This window comes from Lactuca sativa, chromosome 2 (genome assembly GCF_002870075.4).
Source record: "Lactuca sativa cultivar Salinas chromosome 2, Lsat_Salinas_v11, whole genome shotgun sequence".
Taxonomy (NCBI): domain Eukaryota; kingdom Viridiplantae; phylum Streptophyta; class Magnoliopsida; order Asterales; family Asteraceae; genus Lactuca; species Lactuca sativa.
Genome location: NC_056624.2, coordinates 164,166,819 through 164,187,912, shown reverse-complemented (window position 1 = coordinate 164,187,912; position 21,094 = coordinate 164,166,819). Strand labels below are relative to the sequence as shown.

The following is a 21,094-nucleotide window of genomic DNA, read 5'->3' as shown; positions in this document are numbered from 1 at the left end:
AAGGAAAGGATTAAACATCATAAATTGTGACATTTTTGGGGAGTTTACGGCCAAGACTTGATCTTGGGCCGTAAACTCCTATAGATCCCTCAAGATGTAGGTTTTACTTGTACAACATGGTCTCATATGTCTTAGAAAAATCCTAGAAGGCCCTATAGTGAGTTTGGAACAATTTGGCATACATTTTTGGGGAGTTTACGGCCCAAGAACATCCTTGGCCGTAAACTCTTCATTTGGTATCAAAATGAGATGTAAAATGGTACAACACACTTCCAAAGGCCTTAGATAAATTCCTTTCATGCATTAGGGTAGTTTAAAGACTTGTTTGACACAATTTCTTGGGTGTTTACGGCCCAAGCTTAAGCTAGGCCGTAAACTCCTCATTTTGGCCTCAAATGGAGTTGTTTGATGCATTTAAGTGTTCCTTGGAGTCAAGTCTAATTTGCCAAACATCCTAGAAGTGTTTTTGGGGCTTAAAACATAGATTTATGGGGTGTTTGAGGTGTTTACGGCCTAAGCACAAGCTTGGGCCGTAAACTCCTTTTTAAGCATCATTTTCTTGTGTTTTAAAGTCCAAACTCTTCTAGTTATAAGCCTTAATTAGTATACTAACTTACAAGAAGGAAAAACTTGGTCTTTGGCTTGGTTTTGGGGGTTTACGGCCTAAGGAGCTTCTTAGGCCGTAAACTCCTCTTTGGACCTTGATTCCTATGATTTTGGCCCTCAAATGCAATGAAGTATGACTAGAATAAGATAGAGGGTGAGTACTTACGTTTGGAAGTCGGAAATTAGCGGAATCGGGGTCGATTTCGAGTCTAGAGAGAGAAAGTAGAGAGAGAGAGTGGATGTGTGGTAAATGAATGTTCAAATGTTGTGCACACCCATTGCATATGTCTCGGGAATCGCACCCGATACACGGCTACCCGATGTTTAAAGTTAACTGGGTTAAAACTTTTTACCCGGGTGAAGTGGTTGAAAAGGTAATACAACTCTATTAGGTTAAACGGGGTTAACACATACGAGTTATATTTCTCATGATGATATTAAGCCATGCATAAATTTAGATATTTGGATATTGACGATGCCAAATATTACATAAAATAACGTATAATGACACGTTCCGTTAGTGAAAATGAGATTTGTAACGGAATTAGATTTGGGGTTGTCATAAAAAATTTCATTTTTTATTAAACACTTTGCAAAACATTTGAAAACAAACAACATTCGATCATATCGCTTCCTTAAAACATATTACGTGTCTGAAAACTAAAACATGAAATCAATCATAGTGTCAGAGTACAAATCCAAGAATAATCTCATAGTGCGGAAAACAAGATGTGTGTATGATGTGCTGCTAACGCGCCAGCTCCTTCCCCTTCACCGAAGAGGTACCTGAAACCAAAACTATAAACTGTAAGCATGAAGCTTAGTGAGTTCCCCCACTGTACCACATACCATATAACCACATAACATACATACTGCCAGGCAATTCTGGGGTGCCCGACCTACCCATGCGGCCATTCTGGGGTGCCGTCCTGCCCGTGTCAAGCCATTCTAGGGTGCTGACTACCCATGTCAAGCCGTTCTGGGGTGCTGACTACCCATGTCAAGCTGTTCTGGGGTGCTGACTACCCTTCGGTCCTAACGACCAAACCTCGGGGACTGTTCCCCTCCTACTACCACTAACACATATAACAGATCATACTGGCATATAAACATATCATCACATACTGTCAAACATAGTTGGGGTGTCTGACCTACCCTTCGGTCCTAATTACCGAACTCTACTACTATCACATATAACATATCATGCCAGCATATAACATATCAGGTAGTAGTAAACCTAGATGATATCACAAAGACAATCATCTAACATACAACTCCTACTGGTGGGCCGGCATTGTGGCCGTAGACCCACCGCTACTGGAAGGCAACTCACCTTGAAAGTAGCTGCTGAAAATTTGCTTGCTAGCACCTGACTGTTGAATTGGTAATCCTCCGGCTATAAATCATAAACATAGATTAGACACTCATAAATACCTTTAGGTCAAATGACTGACCCACCCCTGGTCCAAGGTCAACTCCTTGGTCAAAGTCAACTTCCAGTTGACTGGACTCACCGAGTCATGGCCGAGACTCGCCGAGTCCCTATCCTGCTAACCCGGTCCTACTTGCCAAGACCCTATTCCCACTCACTGATTCACCCTTAACTCACTACTTGGGACGATTGAACCGACTCGCGATCCAACTCGCCGAGTCCGAGAACGACTCGCTGAGTCTCCACGAGCAGATCTCCTACTCGCTTCCAAATCCTCACTAGAGCATCCTTTATGAGGATTTGGGTTTCTGGGACTATTGTTACACGTTAAGTTGCTAATTCTGCGTGTAGATACGAAGGGTTGGACCTTCAACACTTAAACCCCTCTTATTCAGTAACAGTTCATATGACTCGCCGAGTTTGAAGAACAACTCGTCGAGTTCCAGGCAATCTTCATAGGACTTGCCGAGTTGTTCATCCAACTCGCCGAGTCTAAGGCCATCTTCATAGAACTCTCCGAGTTCCACTTTAGGACTCGCCGATTCCCTTCAACCCATTTCCCATACAGGCCAAATCTGAGACGTGCAACGCTTCCAAACCATAGATCTATGTTCCTAGGGCATGCTTATCACGTAAAGTTGCAAACTTTACGTGCATGCATGGCCCTATAAGCTCAAAAAGGAAAATCTAAGCTCTTTAAGAGGTCATACACTCAATAGGGACCTCAATAACTCCAACCACAGAGACTTTATACTTCTAAGATGCCCCTAAGGTCCAGATCTGAAGTCCTTTCGGATCATAGAGCACAAACACATGGAGTTTGGGGTTTTTAGGGCTTGAAAACCACCAAGTAGGGACGAAAAAGGGGATCCAATGAACCAATGATCAAGACAGGAACTTTTCTACCTGAATGGAAGCCTCTTGCAGGGTAGATGTCGGATCTACTTCCCTTCCTTGCACTCTTCCACCTCTTCTTCTTCTTCTTCTTCTTCTCTTAAGCTTCAAACTACCTTCACAATGCCAAAATCACTCACAAGAACAATAAGGGGGGCTAGGGTTCGTTCTTCAGCTTCTCTGGAAGTGTTAGGGGCAAGGGAGGCCGAGTTAGAGTGTTTAAATAGGATGCAAACACCCGGGTTAGGTTTTTTGCCCAGACAGGGCCTACTCGCCGAGTCCAAAGTTTAGACCTTGTGCCTTATCCCGCATCTACTCGGCGAGTTCGTCCTCCAACTCGCCGAGTCCAAGGCAAAAATGCATTATTTAAAGAATATTAATTACAAGAAATACGTATCAGGAACCAGGTGCTACATAGATTTTCAGAAGCAAGGGCTAAATGGTAATTTCCGGATTCAGTTTGTAAATATTTAGAGAGGGAGGGGCCAGAAATGTTAATTTTTACTCATAGTTTGGGAGTTGGATACGGGAGTTAAAACCCGATTCCTTCCACCCTCTAGACGCGAGATACATATAACCTAACCCTAAGTATTGCAGCTGCCACCACGTCATGAGAGCCTCACAGCCGCCACCTCATTTTTCGTCGTTCTTCCGATCGTGCAAGTCTGAGCCGACCGCCACCCTTCCATTTACTATGTCTACGTCACAACATCACAATTACTACCCTACTATCGGACGTAGTGGGTCGCCGGAAGAGCCACCGAGATCAGTGGCAGTAGCCGGAACGCAGCCAGCCAACGTTGGGGCCACTATGCCTCTACCCTTGTCCAACGGCTGTTGGGTTTGTTTTCCGAGCAAGGACCTGTTGGCACGTGGGTTTTCTGGGGAGGAGTCGCGAACCTGCATGGGTGGCTGCCAAACGCCATGACCGCCGCCGTGTCGCTGTTGTTTCTGTTGGACGTCATGTTGCTACTGCTGTCGGACCTCCGTGGGCCACCAACGGGTGGCTAGAGTTGCTTGCAAGTTTATAGCGTGGGTGGGTGTATTTTCCGTTGGGTTTGTGTGGTGTGTTTTATTTGGCCGGAAAAAGCCACCTCCGCCACGAGCCACCACCGGCCACCACTAGGGTGGCTGTGTGTGTATGTTAGTTAGTGTGTGTGTTTATCTTTGGATTAAGCATTATAATTGTAATTTCCAAAAGAATAATGAAAAGAAACTCAAACCACCACCGTAAGGTGGTGGCCGCCGCCGCATGCCGCCACTGACCACCACTACCCGAGGTGGTAGTGGGTGGTGCCCCAGTAGCGGACCCTAATAGGCTTAGAGATTAGTTTTGGGCCTATTGGGCCATGTTTGGGCGGAAAACCCTAATTGTGAGTATTTGGGCCTTGGACTTATTTGGACCCACTTTTGAGCCATTGGGATTGGATTGTGTATTAAGCCTAATTATCACATATCACTTATCTAGTATAGTAAAGGACTTAATGGATTAAGTCCTTAATGGTTTAAGTGAGAAACACTTACCCCTAATTGTCATTTTATGTGAAACCCTAATTTCACTTGGACTTTGAGTTGGGACTTGATGATTATGAGATGTTGGACTATGAGAATGTCAAGTGTTGGACCAAGAATGAATGATTGGGCCTTTGATCAAGACCATGTAGAGACTTGGGCCCAATTAGGAAAATTGGGCCATTGATGGGCCATAGTTGGGTCTTGGTTCATTATTAGACTTTTGGGCTTTTGGATTGGGCCTTGGGCTTGAGTCAAGCTATGATAGGGGTAAAGTAGTCTTTTACCCCAAGCATGGACTTATGGTTATGAGTTGGAACCCAATTATTAATTGGGTGTTATTTTGATATTGACAGACCGGGAATCTGTCATCCAGCAGCTATGGTTTTGTCAGCGGTACTTCAGCAGTGTGAGGTGAGTCCTCTTCCAGTAGGAGCGGGTCTAAGGCTATAATGTCGACCAGTTTAAGTAGTTGTAGTATGTCGGGGTAAGCCCGATGTAGTTTATATGTTTCCAGACTTCGGTCCGATGTCGGGCAGTCCCGAGAAGTAGTTAAGTATGCGTGATGTCTTTGTGATTCATGCAGGTTATATGATATATGCTATGTGTTCCAGATTTCGGTCCAATGCCGGGGCAAGCCCGATGTATGTTAATTTACATGTTGTGTGTTATGTGTTCTGGGGTAAGCCCGATGTCGGGCAAGCCCGATGTATGTTAGTTATTATGCCAGGTGTTATGTGTTCTGGGGCAAGCCTAATGTATGCTAGTTTATATGTTATATGTTATATGTTCCGGGCTTCGGTCCGATGCCGGGCAAGCCCAATGCAAATTATGTGATTATGTTATGTGATATATGATATGTTGTGTATGTGTCGGGGGAAGCCCGATGTCGGGGTGAGCCCGATGCCCAATGCGGTCGGATGTCGGGGTGAGTCCGATGCCGGGTAGGAGTCCGATGCCGGGATTCGTCCCGATGCAGTTGGGAGTAGTCCCAGAGTTATATTTATGTTATATGCATTGTGGATATGTTTATATATGTACCAGATTACGGTCTGATGCTGGGTAGGGCCCGATGCAGTGGGGTAGGCCCAAGTTATGTGATTATTTGTATGGTATGTGGTGGTTTGGGAGACTCACTAAACTTCGTGCTTATAATTTTTAGTTTTGGTTTCAGGTACTCAGTTTTTCAAAAGAGGAGCTCGGGAAGATTTCAGTGCACACACCATTTGTTCAGCTTGTGATGTTTATACTCAGATATATTTGACAGATGTTATGTTATTCTTGAGATACACCGTTTATGATTTTTATATGTTGAAAGATAATTATTGTTTTATTAATGAGGTAAAAACAAAATTTTTTGGGATGTTACATTTGTGAAAATTAACTTTCAATCCCGAACAAATATGAAAGCATTTCAGAATACGAGCTATGTTTTTTATACAACCTTTGTCCCATTTACCCACAAAAATGGCATCATCCGCGTATAACAAATGTGTGAGGCATGGCCCATTGTAAGGTAATTGAATTCCTCTTAAACATAGATTATTGATAGGCACTTTTAACGGTTGTGCTTAGACCCTCCATGGCTATAATAAATAGAAAAGATGATAGTGGATCACCTTGCCTTACGCCTTTTGTAATCGAAAATTCTTCTGTGGGTGTTCCATTGACCAGAATAGACTCCTTAGAGGACAATAAACATCCGTGAATCCATTTCCTCCAATTATCGCTAAAGGCCATTTGCTCCATTATGGAATCAAGAAAGCACCAATTGACAGAATCAAAGGCTTTTTCGAAATCAACCTTAAACAAAAAGATAATTCTTTTGATTGCTTAGCCCAAGAACATACTTCATTAATTATTAGTGGCCCATCAAGAATATATTTGCCTATGATGTAAGTAGATTGTACCTCATTAATTACAGTTCCAATCACCAATTTGAGATGAGAAGCCATCAATTTGGCAATAATTTTGTATAAACAACCAATTAGATTAATAGGTATGTAATCACCAAGATGTAGAGGGTCCTTCACTTTCGAAATGAGTGATATGAATGATGAGTTACAACCCCGTGCCAGGCTTCCATGGGATTCAAAGTGTTTCATAAAACGAAAAATATCAGCTTTGATAAGATCCCATTTACTCTTGAGTATTTTAAAGGTGTAACCATCTGGTCCAGACGCTTTTTCACCTCCATAGCTCCAAATCGCTTGTTTTACCTCCTCAAATGTGAAAGGTGCATCAAGTAATTCAACATTCTCAGCAGATAATGTTTTGAACAAGTGACTTATAAGCTTCGGACGATTAGGCCATGCATCATGGAATTTGGAAGCAAAGAAGTCATGCACCTCCTTCCTAATTTCTTCTAGATCTGTGCACCACACCCCATTGATATGCAGGCCATGAATTCGATTTTTTCTGTTTTTTCTTTTAACCGAGCAATGGAAGAATGTTTTGTTTTCATCACCATCAGTAAGCCACTTGACTTTTTCCTTTTGTTGCAGATCCATTTTTGCAAGTAGCTTAATTTCACTAATTTTGTTTTTACACACTCTTCGTTATGCTATTTCAGCTTCAGACAATGCACGACTGTCAGCAATATGTTCTAGTTCAGCAACCTTGGACTTTGAGTTCAAAAGCAGTTTCGATTCCATCATTGAATCGGCTTGCCTCCATTTTCATATATAATTTTTTACATGCTTGAGTGTAGATTTCAGAAACATATCGAGTGAACCAAACCCCGTGAAGGAGTTCCAGGCCTTTTCAAACTCCTCATTAAAACCATCCCGATGCAGCCACAAGTTGAAGAATCGAAAAGAAGGTGGTCCGAAGTCTTGACATGAGGGTTTGAGAATTATAGGTGCGTGGTCAAAATATTCTCGATCAAGAACCGTAACAGCAGACAATTGTTGTATTGGAGTGAAATTTGAACACACCAATATTCTATCAAACTTACTTAATTTGAGGAGCATATACATTTACCACCGTGATCACACCACTAACTCCTTTCCAGTTACCTGTGATAGCTATATAGTTTCGAGAATGCGATACATGGCTCTTCGAGAAAATGCTAGGGTCCCAAATGGAGACGATTCCCCCCCGAACTTCCAGTAGGATTCACAAATTCCAGATCATAGTTATTATTACCCCATATACCATCCAGACCAATATGTTTTGAATCTTCCACCCGTGTTTCTTGAATACCTATGAAATCAATCTTTTAAGACCGTTTTATTCTACTTAACCAATCGATTTTATGAGTATCCCCACACCCCCTAATGTTGAGAGATAAACAGTTCATGGAGCTTCTACGTGCCCACCATCGCCACCTTTTGTAATTCCCATGACCACTGGATCGTCTTTCGATAACTGGAAGCCAACATTATTGCCAGCCTTTATGAGTTTTGAAAATTCCCTTGAAACGGATTCAGAATCATCACCAATCCGAGTAGCATTAGGTTCAGATATTGACGTTGTATTATTATGATCAAACAAGGGTGCCGATTTAGGTGGATCAATGGGTGTGTTTTCATTCTTCTGATAACTTATAGGTGTAAGTGATTGTGTCAAACCGGAGGTGTGAATGGATTTGGGGGCTGCTATTTTTCTTCTTTTATCAAGCAAATCCCCTCTTTCAAATGTCGTGTTCGGGTTATTACCATTAACCTGGTCAGGTAATATGGGCCACTCATCACCACCAGGTAACGGAATCATTGATGCAGGCCTAAATGATGTCTGGCAAATGGGCTTAGTAAAAGTGGGCTTATTAGTGTTTGCGTTTAACGTCTCGGTAACTAGTTGTTGTGGATTATTATCTTGATGCGATGATTCAACTTCCATATTTAATGCGCCTTCACAGTTAACGATGCCTTTACCGGCCATTGCCACCGACGATGTTACCGGAAGTCTAAAGTTACTGGATTCTTCTACAATCTCCCCATCCTCAGGTGGGTCCACTGACAACACCGGGGTTTCTACACTTGGAGGAAATTTATCATCGTCCAAATTTTTCTCATCTCCGCTTTCTTCATCATCATCAGACATCTTATCCTCCACGTCTTCACCATTATAATCAAAATCATCTTCATTTTCGTTTTGATCCGTTTTAAATGATTTATCAAATGGAGTCCAATCCCTATCATACTCCACGACACCAACTTGATAAAATTTGTTATCAAATGTCACAATGACCTCTTCATCAATTATCTTCTTTCTTCTTGTACTTATACACACCTCTCCACACGACAGATCAAACCTTTTCCAGTGAAAGTTTGTGATCTCTAATACTTTCCCAAACGTAATAGCAATCTTATCAAAATTGTCATCCATTCTGAACTAATTAGGAGGCCATAAATTTTTATCCAGGTGATACGTTCTTGAGGCATATCATTGCAAAACCCCATTTTAAGCCACTTGAACCATCGGTTCCAATTATGTTCGTTTTCATAAAATGCTTTTGAAGATGCAGTGTTGATAAATTTAATCATGACATTTAAACCACCAATGTAGTATACCATACCTACGTGATTTCCGTCTACTGGAAGAATTGTGGGTAGTTCTGCAATGTGTTGTATGCTTATGACTTCACCTACCATGACCTCATCGATCCATCTTTCTAATAATGTATTCGGCTTAATGAATATGGGCGGAGTCTTCACAGTAGAAGTTGTGTTAAGGCCACCACAAAGTACCTCTGCGAAAGTTCTCGAGTCTCTGGACGATTCTCAGGCACCAATTCTCACGTTTTCCATAGGAGGTCCGTCTCCTGCTCTAGGGCTTTTGCATCACGCACATAAACAAATATCGAGTCTGAATAGTCCCTCTTACCACCTATGTAAATATCATATATCATTCGAACAGGGTTGAATGAGAGTTTAATCATCTTTTTTGTAACACCATTGGGGAGATTCGAGACATACACTACTGAAAACAGGTTAATACAATACACCATAATATAATACGGATATAATAAAACCCGTACTAGAAAGGGATGTATGTTTCTAATTAAAGGCACATATGGAAAAAGGTTATACTATTTACTCACGACTCATGTCCCTCCAGCAAGTTTCGTCTTCGTCTACATGTGTTCCGCAACTCAATCCAACTTATTTGTAACCAACCTTTAATTCCGTTAAGATTGGTTTACTTTTCTGCTGAATTGCAGTTGCTTCCAATTTCCATCAATGGCATCTCAAGTCGACTCATCTCTGCAAGCCATCTATTATCACCGTGGCTCACTTCAGTTACTTGATCATGTCCCCTTTCTCCTTCATATTCACTTCATTTCATCTAATTGTAGCTATTGTTTTGAGCAGAGAAAACTTCCTCTTGATACGATCTATTTTGAGATTCGAGATGCTGTTGAAGTGTAGTGTTTCCTCAGAACTTTTTCCTAATTTATTCTACTGTTTCACAGTCGTCCAACAGCTGTGAATCTTTCAGATGCTGCAACTAAACTTACAGAGATTGTAACGAACTCTGCTGCAACTACTACAGATTCTAACCAAGTGTTCCTTGTAATTCCTCTATCTCTTTGTAATTCATATCATGTATTCATGTTTTATTTAGTTACTTTCTGTTCTTTGCTTTTTCAGGCTTACATTGAAGCTGCTGAAGTAATGCTGGAAGATGATGTTGCTTCCAATAAAGCAATCGGGTCATATGGATCTTCTTTCATTCAAATTCAACAAAAGGAATCTATTTTTTTTCTGCTTTGACACATTGTAATACTGGCAGGCTAGTCATCTCCCACTCTACATGACAAACTCTAGATCTTGAGCTACATGTTCTTATGGTTTGTTCTTTATTGTTTCATTTCAATAGTCTGGCAACAGCTGGATTTGGAACTGCTCTTGGAGTAATCCGTGCACTACATACTTATGGAGTACTAGAAAGAGCTTATTGTATAGAAACCTGTCCATTTAACCAAGTAAACAATCTTCATTATTACATGGAAATATGGAATAGTTCTTTAGTTGTGTGTGCACCCTAGGTGTTCGATGAAATGTCTAACTCGAGCAATACTGTTTTTGTTCATTTGTGAAAGTGTAGGGATCAAGATTGACAGCTTATAAATTAGTTCATGGCAAAATACTCGTGACTCTTATAGCAGATTCTACAGCTGCTGCTTTAATGAAAACTAGATCTATCCATGATGTCATTGTTGGAGCTGATCGTGTTACTGCTAATGGTATGTTATTACTATTTTACCCACAAATCCTTTGTTACTTTTAATCTAAAAAAAAATGAAATTTGATTTTAGGTGACAATGCGAAGAAGATTGGAACATATAGCCTAGCGTTATCTGCTAAACATCATGGTATTCAATTTTACGTTGCGGCCCCCTTGACTTCAGTTGACTTGTCATTATCTTCCGGAAATGAAATTGTTATAGAAGAAAGGCCGCCAAAGGAGTTACTTAACACACGTGGTGGTATGGGAGAACAAGTTACAGCTTCTGAGATTTGTGTTTGGAATCCAGCTTTTGATGTTACACCAGCTAATTTAATATCTGGTATTATAACTGAAAAGGTATTCTTCAATCTTCAATAAAAAAGGCATTAATTTATGTTATGGGTATATTATATATATGATTATATTCTAATGGATGTGGGAATGATTTTTTTGACATTAAAGGTTTTGTACACAAGAGTATGAGCAACTAATGTCTAAGATACGCTGGGGTTTTTAGGTTACTATTGTATCAGTTTGTAATGTATTTTTGTGTTTTTGAATAAATCATACAAAGCTCTAAATAATAGGCTTATCTGTTAGAGGTGTGTGACAACATTTTGCCATTAAAAACTATAAATTTGGTCAAAATAAACGATGATTAGGATGTGATTTTTGTTGGTAGTAGTGAATGGATCATGGATGGGTGAGTTCTTTATACGTATATAGGGTAGTTTTAAATTAGTTTGTAAGAATAGGGCTTTTTATGAAATTAGGTCCAACGAACAAAAAATTAAATTTTAAAATGTTAGGGTTTAATGTTGTTTGTTTTACCTTCAATGAAATTAGGTTTTTGTTCTTCCCCAAGATCATGATTTTGGTGAAGTGGCCGAGTTTCAGCAAAGCTTTCTTAGTTCAATTTGCTATGAATTTTATGGATATACTCCCTATGTTTGATAAGTAAATAAGGAACAGGTTTCTAAACATTATTTCATTACTTCTATTCAGACAAGTTCATTTACGTGTTACATGCTTCTTGTTTCATTCTGAATTTTGTGAATTTTACAGCCAAACCTCTATTTTGGAAGAGGCATACATGAGGACATCTTTTTACTTTTCAAGTAAGGATATAAAGTTTATTTATGATTTGATAATGTGAAAATGCATGTTAGTAGCTATGAGTTCTTTCCTGACAGTAATATTTAAAAACTTATATACAAACTTTGCTTAATTGTGATTTTTATTAGATTAATATCTGATTACGTATTTATTTGAACATTTACCAACAATATTGGCATTGTTATTTCTATCTGGGATCGAATTGTCATGGTGAGTGTTCTTGAAAATAATTACTTTTTTTTGCCTTTATGAGGCCAGTTAAACATATGTAACGTAATTTTATGTACTCTTTTGAGTTTTATTTGAATTATATCTATCTGTAGTTACGTGTGAGAGAAAGATGCTTTGGTTGAGTTTAAAACGAACTTGTTGTAACAGAAATTGAAAATAATTCAATCTCTTCTTCTTTTACAATTACCAGGTATGATAATTGTATATATTTTATATTATTTTATAACAATAACAAAATTTCAAAACCATGTTTCTTATTGTTTTATTGCATAAAAAAGGTGTTCAAGAGAAGTTAAAGAAACAGATTAAAGAAGTGGAACTTGCACAATCGAAAGAGGTGTCATTACACTGGTATGGCATGGCAGAGGTGTGTGTGTGTTATAACAATACAACAAATCATCTTTTTTCTTTATATCTTTTTAAATGTTCTATTTAAGTTCTCTTAACATATAGTGATATAATATAAGTTACTAACTTCTTTTTTTTTTTTTTTTTTTTTTTTTTTTTTTTACATTTTGGTTTTAAGAGTGTTCAAGTTATTGGTGGAATCTATGTGGCCTTCAGCCACTTGGGTGAGGTTAGTACGCATATATCTTTAGTTTACCAAATTTTGAAATAGAAATATGACATCATCATTATGTGCTGTTTAGTCCTTAGATAAGGACACTTGGCATGCTACATTCAAGATTTAAATGGGTTACTTCAGCTTTCTATGAACACCTTGTGCCAATGCAAAAAGAGGAGCCTAAAAGATATCATGGAGATTATCACACAAGATGTTATGAATGATGGTCACAAGTAAGTGTTATTTTGGATTGACCTTTCAATATTTTGTTGTCTTTTTGTATCCTTTTCTAGGATGCTTGAAAGAGCTCATGCTCATCATCCTTATAATTGAAAAAAATGTATTTTCTGCCCTATGGCACACACACACACATGATTTTGTTCTTATTATTCCATTTTCTAGTTTTCTATCTGTGCCCCTAGGTGGTGAGGCTTTGTTTGCTTTTGACTGTCAAGGAATCTGCAATTAATGTGCCTAGAAATTTGAAGTATCGCCTTATATATGAGAATACCAAATCCTCCAACTGTCGGTAACATGGTCTCATATAGGTTAGTAATTTTCCAACTATTTACTTATTTCATTCATCATTGTCCTTAAGATTAGATTTTGTTGGTTGTGTAAACAGGAACTTCAGTGTTTTGGTGCCATATGTTCTCTATTCATAAGAAGGAAAATGAAGATGAAATTTCAATTATATTTTACCTCCAAAAGATAGAAGATATATCCAGGTGTTTGTTGATATTAGTTTTTATTGTTGTCCCTTTATTTAGAATCAAAGAACGTGAAGTTTGTAATTAGATGCTGAATAGGGCTGGAATGCAATTAAGAATGGCCGCTAGGAAGGAGTCTGGGTTTGGTATCTTAACATCTAGTACGGTTGTATGAGGAGATCGCATGGTGTGTTAGATGGGTGTGTGTTTAAGAGGATTCATATCAAGTACGGTTGTGTATGGCTGTATTAGATTTGTATATATGCCGTATTAGATGATTGTATGTGATGGTTGTAAAAAATAGATATGATACATATAGTACGGCTAAATAGTCGTACTCTATTAGGCATGTAATCTAATACACCCCTCTACTAATACGCCCTCTATGTACGTACTATGTTCATAATTTCAACCATACTCTATTAACTTTTTTCTAGTAGTGATAGTATGTGGTAATATCATCTTCCATACCTCTTGTTTGCCTCCGTAAGTTTTGTTTTCAGCGGACCTCTGACCATCCGCCATGGAACTCCGCCTGTTTATCTTTCTGACCTTTCGTATCCCTTGGGAGCATTTTTTTTTTTTTGCCAATCACCGTCTTGGATTTCTTGGAATCGATAAGTCATTTGCACACGCTTGTCTTCTCAACAAATCTCAATTATGAAATTTTACATTCATATTAATTGTTTGATGAAATGCATTAATGAAATGTTTTCTTAAACACAAATGTATACATTATAAGTTACACCTCATGTATGAAAAGAGTCTTTAATTGGTGTTTCCCAATGGTCATTAACTGAACGATCTTGTAAACAGGGGCAGACACAATTAGTGTCCCAATGTGGCACGAGCAACCCCTTCAATTTTACCGTCAAGTGTAAATTTAGTGCAAATTCGTCACAAACCGGTCACGAATCTATTGAAAATCTGTCACAAAGTCCTTATAAGTATAAACTTAGTATACATCCCATCGTTTTTTCTTTATACAATCAAACAAAAATTCTATATTTGTAATGAGTTGAGATCTATGCAAATAGAGCTGTGATATAGACGTGGCCAATGTCTGGATATTATATAAAAATCTAGTGAATTACACGGGTATATGGTATGGTAAGAAAAGTCGTGGCCTATGTGAGGAATTCATTTATTTGATTAAAGTGGATTTTGGGGCTCTCATATCATACATTTCTTGTCTCCCTATAATCCCAATTACTAACTTGATCAATTTTGGAAGGACAGGCCCACTTCCAGCCACAACCCTCCAGATTGCCTTCCAAAACCCGATATCATTGATAGAAAAAAATATAATGTCACATTTTTATGTGTTATCTTATGAATCTAAACAAAGCCATTTCAACAAACACGAGTGAAACACATTACAATAACTTTTTTTTTTAAAACTTACAACAGTTTCGATATTTTTGTAGTACATCTTGAAATGAAAGGAATTGTGATTTGGAACCAACGGCGGTTACGCTTACAGTTTTCATCGTAAAGAATATGTTTCTTGGGGCAGAAGAGGTACCTAGAAGTATATGTCGAGAAAAAGACGTCTTTTAACAGAGAAAATTGTAGGGTAGCGTATAGGATGACTGGTAAGGCCGAAAAAAACGTAATAAGGATCGGTATCCATTTCAATTTGTTGTGGTATAGCACGAAGAAGCTAACACTAAAAGCAATCATCATGGTTGTTATCGAGAGGAACAGTGTTGCTAGACCTACCATCAGCTTTTTGGGCAATGACTCCTGGAAATCACGTTCGGCATAGCGTGATGTGAGTATGGATAAGAACATGAGGATCGAAGCTGATGAAGAGAACAAAGAAATGGCATCTGACACTACGAAAATGATAAAGGCTACTTTTTCAAAAAACATTGGGATACCATTGTCCTGATTGTATCCACCTGGAACTGTGAATGCTGCAGCAAATACAATGGTGGCAATAAGTGTGGCAACCACCATACATTGACTAGCCGTATCTTTCATCCAGTCTTCACCTTGTTTGACTAGATCTTTGTGTTCCTTGGTGAATAACTCGTGTGGTGTTAGTCCATCTTTGTTCTTCCTTTCCCGATAAGGAGGAATCATCTCTTCCACTTCCTGTAACAATGTGTTTTATGTCAATGTTAGATGTAAGGGGAAAAAAGATAGCGTGGGAAACAAAACATAAATACCTTGAACCATAATAGTTCTCGTTGCATTTGAAAAGCAACTCCAGACACATCCTCAAGTCGCCTTTTCTTAGCACTCTTCCCAACTAAATGCAACATATTATTATCATTTTTATCTTTGAGAGGAGTTATGAGATCCTTCATTGAGCCTATCTCGTACAATAAGCTGTAAATACCCTCATGACGATGTTTGACAGCAGTGTGAAATATGCTTTGATTTTCACCGTTTACTTTCCATATTATATCAGGATACAGACGGATGAGCTCAATAATAAATCTAGTATTTCCCATTTTGGCAGCAACAAACAGTATCCGAGAAGAGTACTTTGGTCTTGCACTTTCCTGCAAGGCGACATTTGTATTGTTTGTAGTTGTAGCAGCATGCTCTTTGTTTGTGTTCCCACTTTCATCATGCTTTTTGGCAGTATTTTCTGAAATTTTTTGTAGTAGTTGTAGAGTTCGATCCGTGTCAGAAGCTGGCTTGTCGTCTTTCTCAATGGGATCAGGTTGCCCTCTGATTATGTTATCAATTTCCTTTGTAGGCTTCTCTGCGATTGCTCCCCAAATAATATTTAGTAGTTCCAACGCATTAGCTTTACTTTCCATTTTAGAAGGTCCCACCTTTGGATGAAAGCAAGTCCAAACTGAAAGCAACAATGGGGAAAAGAATCCAAAGGTGGTCTTAACTTAACAAAGGTGGTCACAAATAAGAGAATAGAAAATTTTATAAAAACAAAGGGGAGACTTGTTTAATGCATGGCTCTTTCTCCCATTTAATATGATCAAATATTTTGCTTCTAGTTTTTGATACTGAAGATGTATGAATAACCAACATCAAGGTATTGAGATCTTACCCCAATCGATGGTTCTCCTGATGATATTAGATTCTGTTGCAAGCAAATACATCAGTCTTTTTCGCCAAAACTCCAAGTACAGTACTCCCACTAAGACCAAGATCTGGGTACTCTTTCACTATCTCCAGTGCAATATCTAAAAAAGATTCGACATTCACTTTGTGAGGGAATACTACTATGACAAAAGAGTAGATATATACACAGATCGCTGATGAATAAGATTGATGATAAACAACATAGAGAATTTGTAGGTGTAATAACCAAATGCTAAAACACTTACCAAACATATCATTCTCAACACATTTCTGAAGAAGCCAACCACGGTTCAGAGGTGCCCAACAATCATCACGCAAATTCTGGGAATATCCGTACAAACACTTGGCTGTCTCATAATGTCCAAATAAGGTGGCCATATACAGTGGTGTCATTCCTCCAGCACCAGTGATTGCCACCAAAGCCCTGTTTCTTTCAACCATAATCCCAACTATTTTAACGTTGCCAGCTGCAGCAGCTAAACACAGGGCAGTGTTGGAACTGCTATTTTTAAGTTCCAGGTCCTCCTTTTTCATCTTAGTCATCAGATTTTTCACAAATTCTTCAGCCTGTTCGGTGCTTTTTGCAGATGCAGCAACATGAAGTGCTGTTTCATTATTTGCAGTGATGCTATACCTAACCAACTCTGGCCTTTTATCGAGAATCTCTTGAGCAGCTGTCCAATCGCCTCTAATTGATGCTTCATATAGAGGGATAGCGATTTTGATGTACTCTTTTCTAGTTCCTTTAAAATAAAATCCAGTGCAAAGTTAGCACCAATTTATCCAGGGAAAATATTTGTAACATTAATCTTTTAACTTTTAATCATGATTAAGCATCAACTATAGTTGCGTACAGCCAATTTGAATCCTTCGATTTGGTTTAACACATTGAAATCAAGCACAATATAATTTTTGTTTTACTTGTTGGCGCCTCTGAAGTCTAAATATTGAAACTAACATATTATATTCGTTCCTACCAAACCTAAAATGATTATGTTGCCCTTACCAATTTCTTTTTGTAAATTTATTTATTTATTATTAATATATTTAAAAAAGAGTAAGAAAAAGTAATAATAAATAAAAAGAAAAAAAGAAACTGATAAACGCAATATACTCATTTCAGGTTTGGTCGGAATGAAAAACAAAACATAGAGATGAAAGTGAAACTAAGATTGGGTCAAACCACCGAGACAATTTTTGTGATTTACTCTTATTATATATGACAACTGAAAATCAATTCATCTTAATGTATTATTGTTTGATTTTACCCTTGTTTGCAAAATTTGCTAATTTTCCCGAGGGAAACGGAAGGTAAGTATAAAAACTTATCTCAACCATGGGCAAGCGTGGGGCACTAGTGCAAAGGAATCTGTCTTCTTTGTATAAAATGTGGTGTTTAAACAGCAGTAGACGAAGTAAAGAGTAAAATGGGTAGCATAATTTACCGATAAGTAGATCTGGAATAGGTTTTGAAGGATCATGTGAACCCTCCTTGGATTATTCAGACATAAAGTCCCAGCTTTAGTCGAGTTTGAGGTCCCCTTTGTCCTTGAGCACCCATTAAGAGCTTGATGATGGCATTTGGAGCTTGTAAAGCCATGCATGCACGTAAAGTTTGCAACTTTACGTGATAAGTAGGCCAAAGGGAGTTGGATCTACAAATTGGGGCCTTGCCATGGCTTATGTGATGGGTTTTAGCCATAAGAAGTTTCCTATGTGCGCATGCAAAACCCTAATGCTTGGATCTAGGCTTTCTAATTAAACATGCTTTGAATCCAAGACTTCTAATGACTATTTAGGAATAAGAACAATGTTAAAACAGATCTAGAATCATACCTTTGAATTCCTTGTTGATCTTGTTGTCTTGGAGTTTCTAGAGTCACAATTGTCACTCCTCTAATGGCTTACAAACACCAAATAGCAAAGAGGATGATTTGGGAGAGAGGAGAGGGGAGGAAATCGGCCAAGGGTTCTCTATTCTCAATGAAGTGCCGATTTCCCTTAGCCATAGGGTCTATTTATACTTGTAGACTCCTTAAGGGTTACAACCTAAACCCTAATTGGATAATCTTCTCTTAAAGCTATCCAAATCCTTTCCTTAGATAAGCAATGGACGATTTGAGCTATCCATAGCTTCTAGAATTCGTCCATCTCTATCCAATAAGGATTTACAGTCTAAAGTTTAACTATCAAACAATTGACAGTTTATACCCTCTTATTTAATTAATCTCTTTAAGTCACCAAATTAATTCCAATTAATTCTATGACTTATATTAATCAAATAACAATATTATTATTCTTTATATTATTCTCATAATATATTAATAATATTTATTCTCTCTTAATAAATCATCCTATCAAGTTGCTATGGTGAAGGCAACCCAAAAGGACCATGCACAACCGGGTCAAATACTTGCCTAATATAGTTGCAGCCTTAGACACTATTCCAACAGTCTCCCACTTGGATAAGTCTAGTAACTATATGCACAAGTACAATTCGGTTTGCAATCGTAGCTCTCAAAGACGCTGTCAAACTCTGATTTAATCATCTTGTCCTTTAGATAAGGGATCGTACAGTCCTCTGTTAGATATCATGCTAACAATCCTATGGAATGGTTAGTCAAGCATTTAGGTTTCTCGATCTCTGATTTATTTGACATAGAACTTAATTGAACACATCAATTCAGTTCTGACCGGGCCCGGCACATAAGTCAAATCAAATCATCGAGCGGACGAGATATCGCTTTTACCTTCTTAGATAAAAGTTACAGATAAACTTCGACTTATATGCATTTACTTATTCATTAACCAACTATACACAACAATACGTTTTATAACACGAAGTTACTGATGCATTTTCGCATTATCAATGTACAATCAATTAACAAATAACAAACCATATATCTAGGTTTTAAGACTATATGATATTATCGTCTTGCGATCATCCTTTTATATCATATTCCATAAGGTGATTCCAGCAAGCGCGGGTTTGTTCCAATGCTCAAAACCAGTTCATTAGCACTCATGAACGTTGCAGCAACCCTTTTCTATGTCTAACACCATTTAGACAATCTACATACCAATTCATGAAAATCTTCATTCATATCTACTTCCAACATATGAACGATTGTGGACAATTTGAATAATTCGATTATTCTTAATAAATTCAATTATTCTGGAAGTCAAAACATGCAAAATGAAACAATAGTTAAACAATTAACATAAGACAGTAACATTACTCATAAATAATACTCTTTTATTTAATCATCAAATGTAAATTACATTTATCTATTACACGTTTCTAATACTATCTAATCTATGCTAATATCATCCTTCAGCCCAATACTCCTAGCATGCTGCAAGTGCTTAACCCTACTCAGTCCCTTCGTAAGCGGATCTGTTGGGTTATCTTCTGATGATATCCTCTTCACTACGAGTTGTCCTTCTTCTACACGATGTCTAATGAAGTGATGTTTTCTGTTGATATGTCTTGATCTACCATGATCCCTTGGTTCCTTGGTCAAGGCAACCGCTCCTTCGTTATCACAGAAAATCTCCATGGGCTCCTTTATGGAAGGTACAACTCCAAGATCACCGATGAAGTTCTTCAGCCATATTGCCTCCTTCGATGCTTCGCTTGCTGCAATGTACTCTAATTCGCACGTTGAATCAGCTACGTTTTCCTGCTTGGAACTCTTCCATGTCACTGCTCCTCTATTTAGGGTAAAGACCCAGCCCGACTGCGAACGGTAACTGTCCCTGTCGGTCTGAAAACTGGCGTCACTATACCCTCGCACCTTCAAGTCATCACTCCCTCCGAGAACTAAGAACCATTCCTTCGTCCTCCGAAGGTACTTAAGGATATTCTTCACCGCAATCCAATGTGCTCAGCCAGGATTCCCTTGATATCTGCTAACCATGCTCAAAGCGAAGGCTACATCAGGGCGAGTACAAGTCATAACATACATGATTGAGCCAACTGCGGAAGCGTACGATACTCGGCTCATTTCTGCTATTTCAGCTTCGGTACTCGGACTTTGAGTCTTACTCAACTTGGCATTACTTTGTATCGGTAATTCTCCCTTCTTCGAGTTTTCCATACTAAAACGTTTTAGTACCTTCTCTAAGTAAGTATTCTGACTAAGTCCTATTAGTCTCTTACTTCTTTCTTTTACTATCCTTATTCCCAAGGTGTAAGAAGCCTCTCCGAGGTCCTTCATAGCGAAGCACTTCCCGAGCCAGGACTTAACCTCCTGCAGAGTCGGGATGTCGTTTCCTATGAGTAATATGTCACCGACATATAGAACGAGGAATCTTACTATACTCCCACTGGCTTTGACATACACACATGATTCATCTTCGCTTCGTACAAATCCAAACTCTTTGACTTTCTCATCAAAGCAAAGATTCCATCTGTGAGACGCTTGCTTAAGTCCATAAATGGACTTCTCAGGCTTACACACTCTATTCGGATGCTTCGGATCCACAAACCCCTCTGGCTGAGCCATGTAAACATCCTCAGCCAACTTTCCGTTAAGGAAGGCGGTCTTGACATCCATTTGCCAAATTTCATAATCATGAAATACGGCAATTGCTAGCATCACTCTAATAGATTTTATCTTCGCAACTGGTGAGAAGGTCTCATCATAGTCAACTCCGGGAGTTTGAGTAAAGCCCTTCGCAACCAATCGCGCTTTATATGTGTGTACGTTTCCATCTACGTTGGTCTTCTTCTTGAAGATCCATTTGCACCCAACGGTCTTACGTCCGGGCACATTATCAACCAAATTCCAA

The 21,094-nt window shown here is 38.6% G+C and overlaps 3 protein-coding genes across 3 annotated transcripts; 1 reads left to right on the top strand and 2 right to left on the bottom strand.

The window, feature by feature from the left end:
* Positions 1 to 6,192: 6,192 nt before the first annotated feature.
* On the bottom strand, positions 6,193 to 6,954 carry LOC111902596 (uncharacterized). Its single transcript, XM_023898421.1, has one exon. The coding sequence runs from the start codon at positions 6,952 to 6,954 to the stop codon at positions 6,193 to 6,195; it is 762 nt and encodes a 253-aa protein (XP_023754189.1).
* A 1,740-nt stretch (positions 6,955 to 8,694) lies between these two features.
* LOC111902555 (methylthioribose-1-phosphate isomerase) lies at positions 8,695 to 13,739 on the top strand. Its single transcript, XM_052768485.1, is given in 13 exon segments — positions 8,695 to 9,960; positions 10,039 to 10,141; positions 10,144 to 10,180; positions 10,268 to 10,373; positions 10,496 to 10,634; positions 10,707 to 10,975; positions 11,684 to 11,736; positions 12,058 to 12,155; positions 12,244 to 12,332; positions 12,492 to 12,542; positions 12,616 to 12,763; positions 12,933 to 13,078; positions 13,156 to 13,739. Coding segments are annotated over 8 exon segments (1,050 nt in total). The 5' UTR covers positions 8,695 to 9,627; the 3' UTR covers positions 12,068 to 12,155; positions 12,244 to 12,332; positions 12,492 to 12,542; positions 12,616 to 12,763; positions 12,933 to 13,078; positions 13,156 to 13,739.
* Positions 13,740 to 14,641: 902 nt separating this feature from the next.
* LOC111902595 (uncharacterized) lies at positions 14,642 to 17,638 on the bottom strand. The gene is made up of 5 exons (XM_023898420.1): positions 17,569 to 17,638; positions 16,546 to 17,043; positions 16,316 to 16,401; positions 15,415 to 16,092; positions 14,642 to 15,340 (listed from the first exon to the last, which is right to left on the bottom strand). Exons 1-5 carry the CDS (start codon positions 17,636 to 17,638, stop codon positions 14,642 to 14,644), a joined length of 2,031 nt encoding a protein of 676 aa, XP_023754188.1.
* Positions 17,639 to 21,094: the final 3,456 nt, after the last annotated feature.

What these genes read in the sequence shown, in the direction of transcription:
- LOC111902595 (XM_023898420.1), bottom strand. Translation starts at nt 17,638, where the DNA reads ATGGTTGAGATAAGTTTTTATACTTACCTTCCGTTTCCCTCGGGAAAA. An exon ending in AGCAAATTTTGCAAACAAGG is followed by an intron (nt 17,044 to 17,568) that starts GTAAAATCAAAC and finishes TTTATTTTAAAG; the next exon opens with GAACTAGAAAAGAGTACATC. An exon ending in GAGAACTATTATGGTTCAAG is followed by an intron (nt 15,341 to 15,414) that starts GTATTTATGTTT and finishes ACATTGTTACAG; the next exon opens with GAAGTGGAAGAGATGATTCC.
- LOC111902596 (XM_023898421.1), bottom strand. Translation starts at nt 6,954, where the DNA reads ATGGATCTGCAACAAAAGGAAAAAGTCAAGTGGCTTACTGATGGTGAT.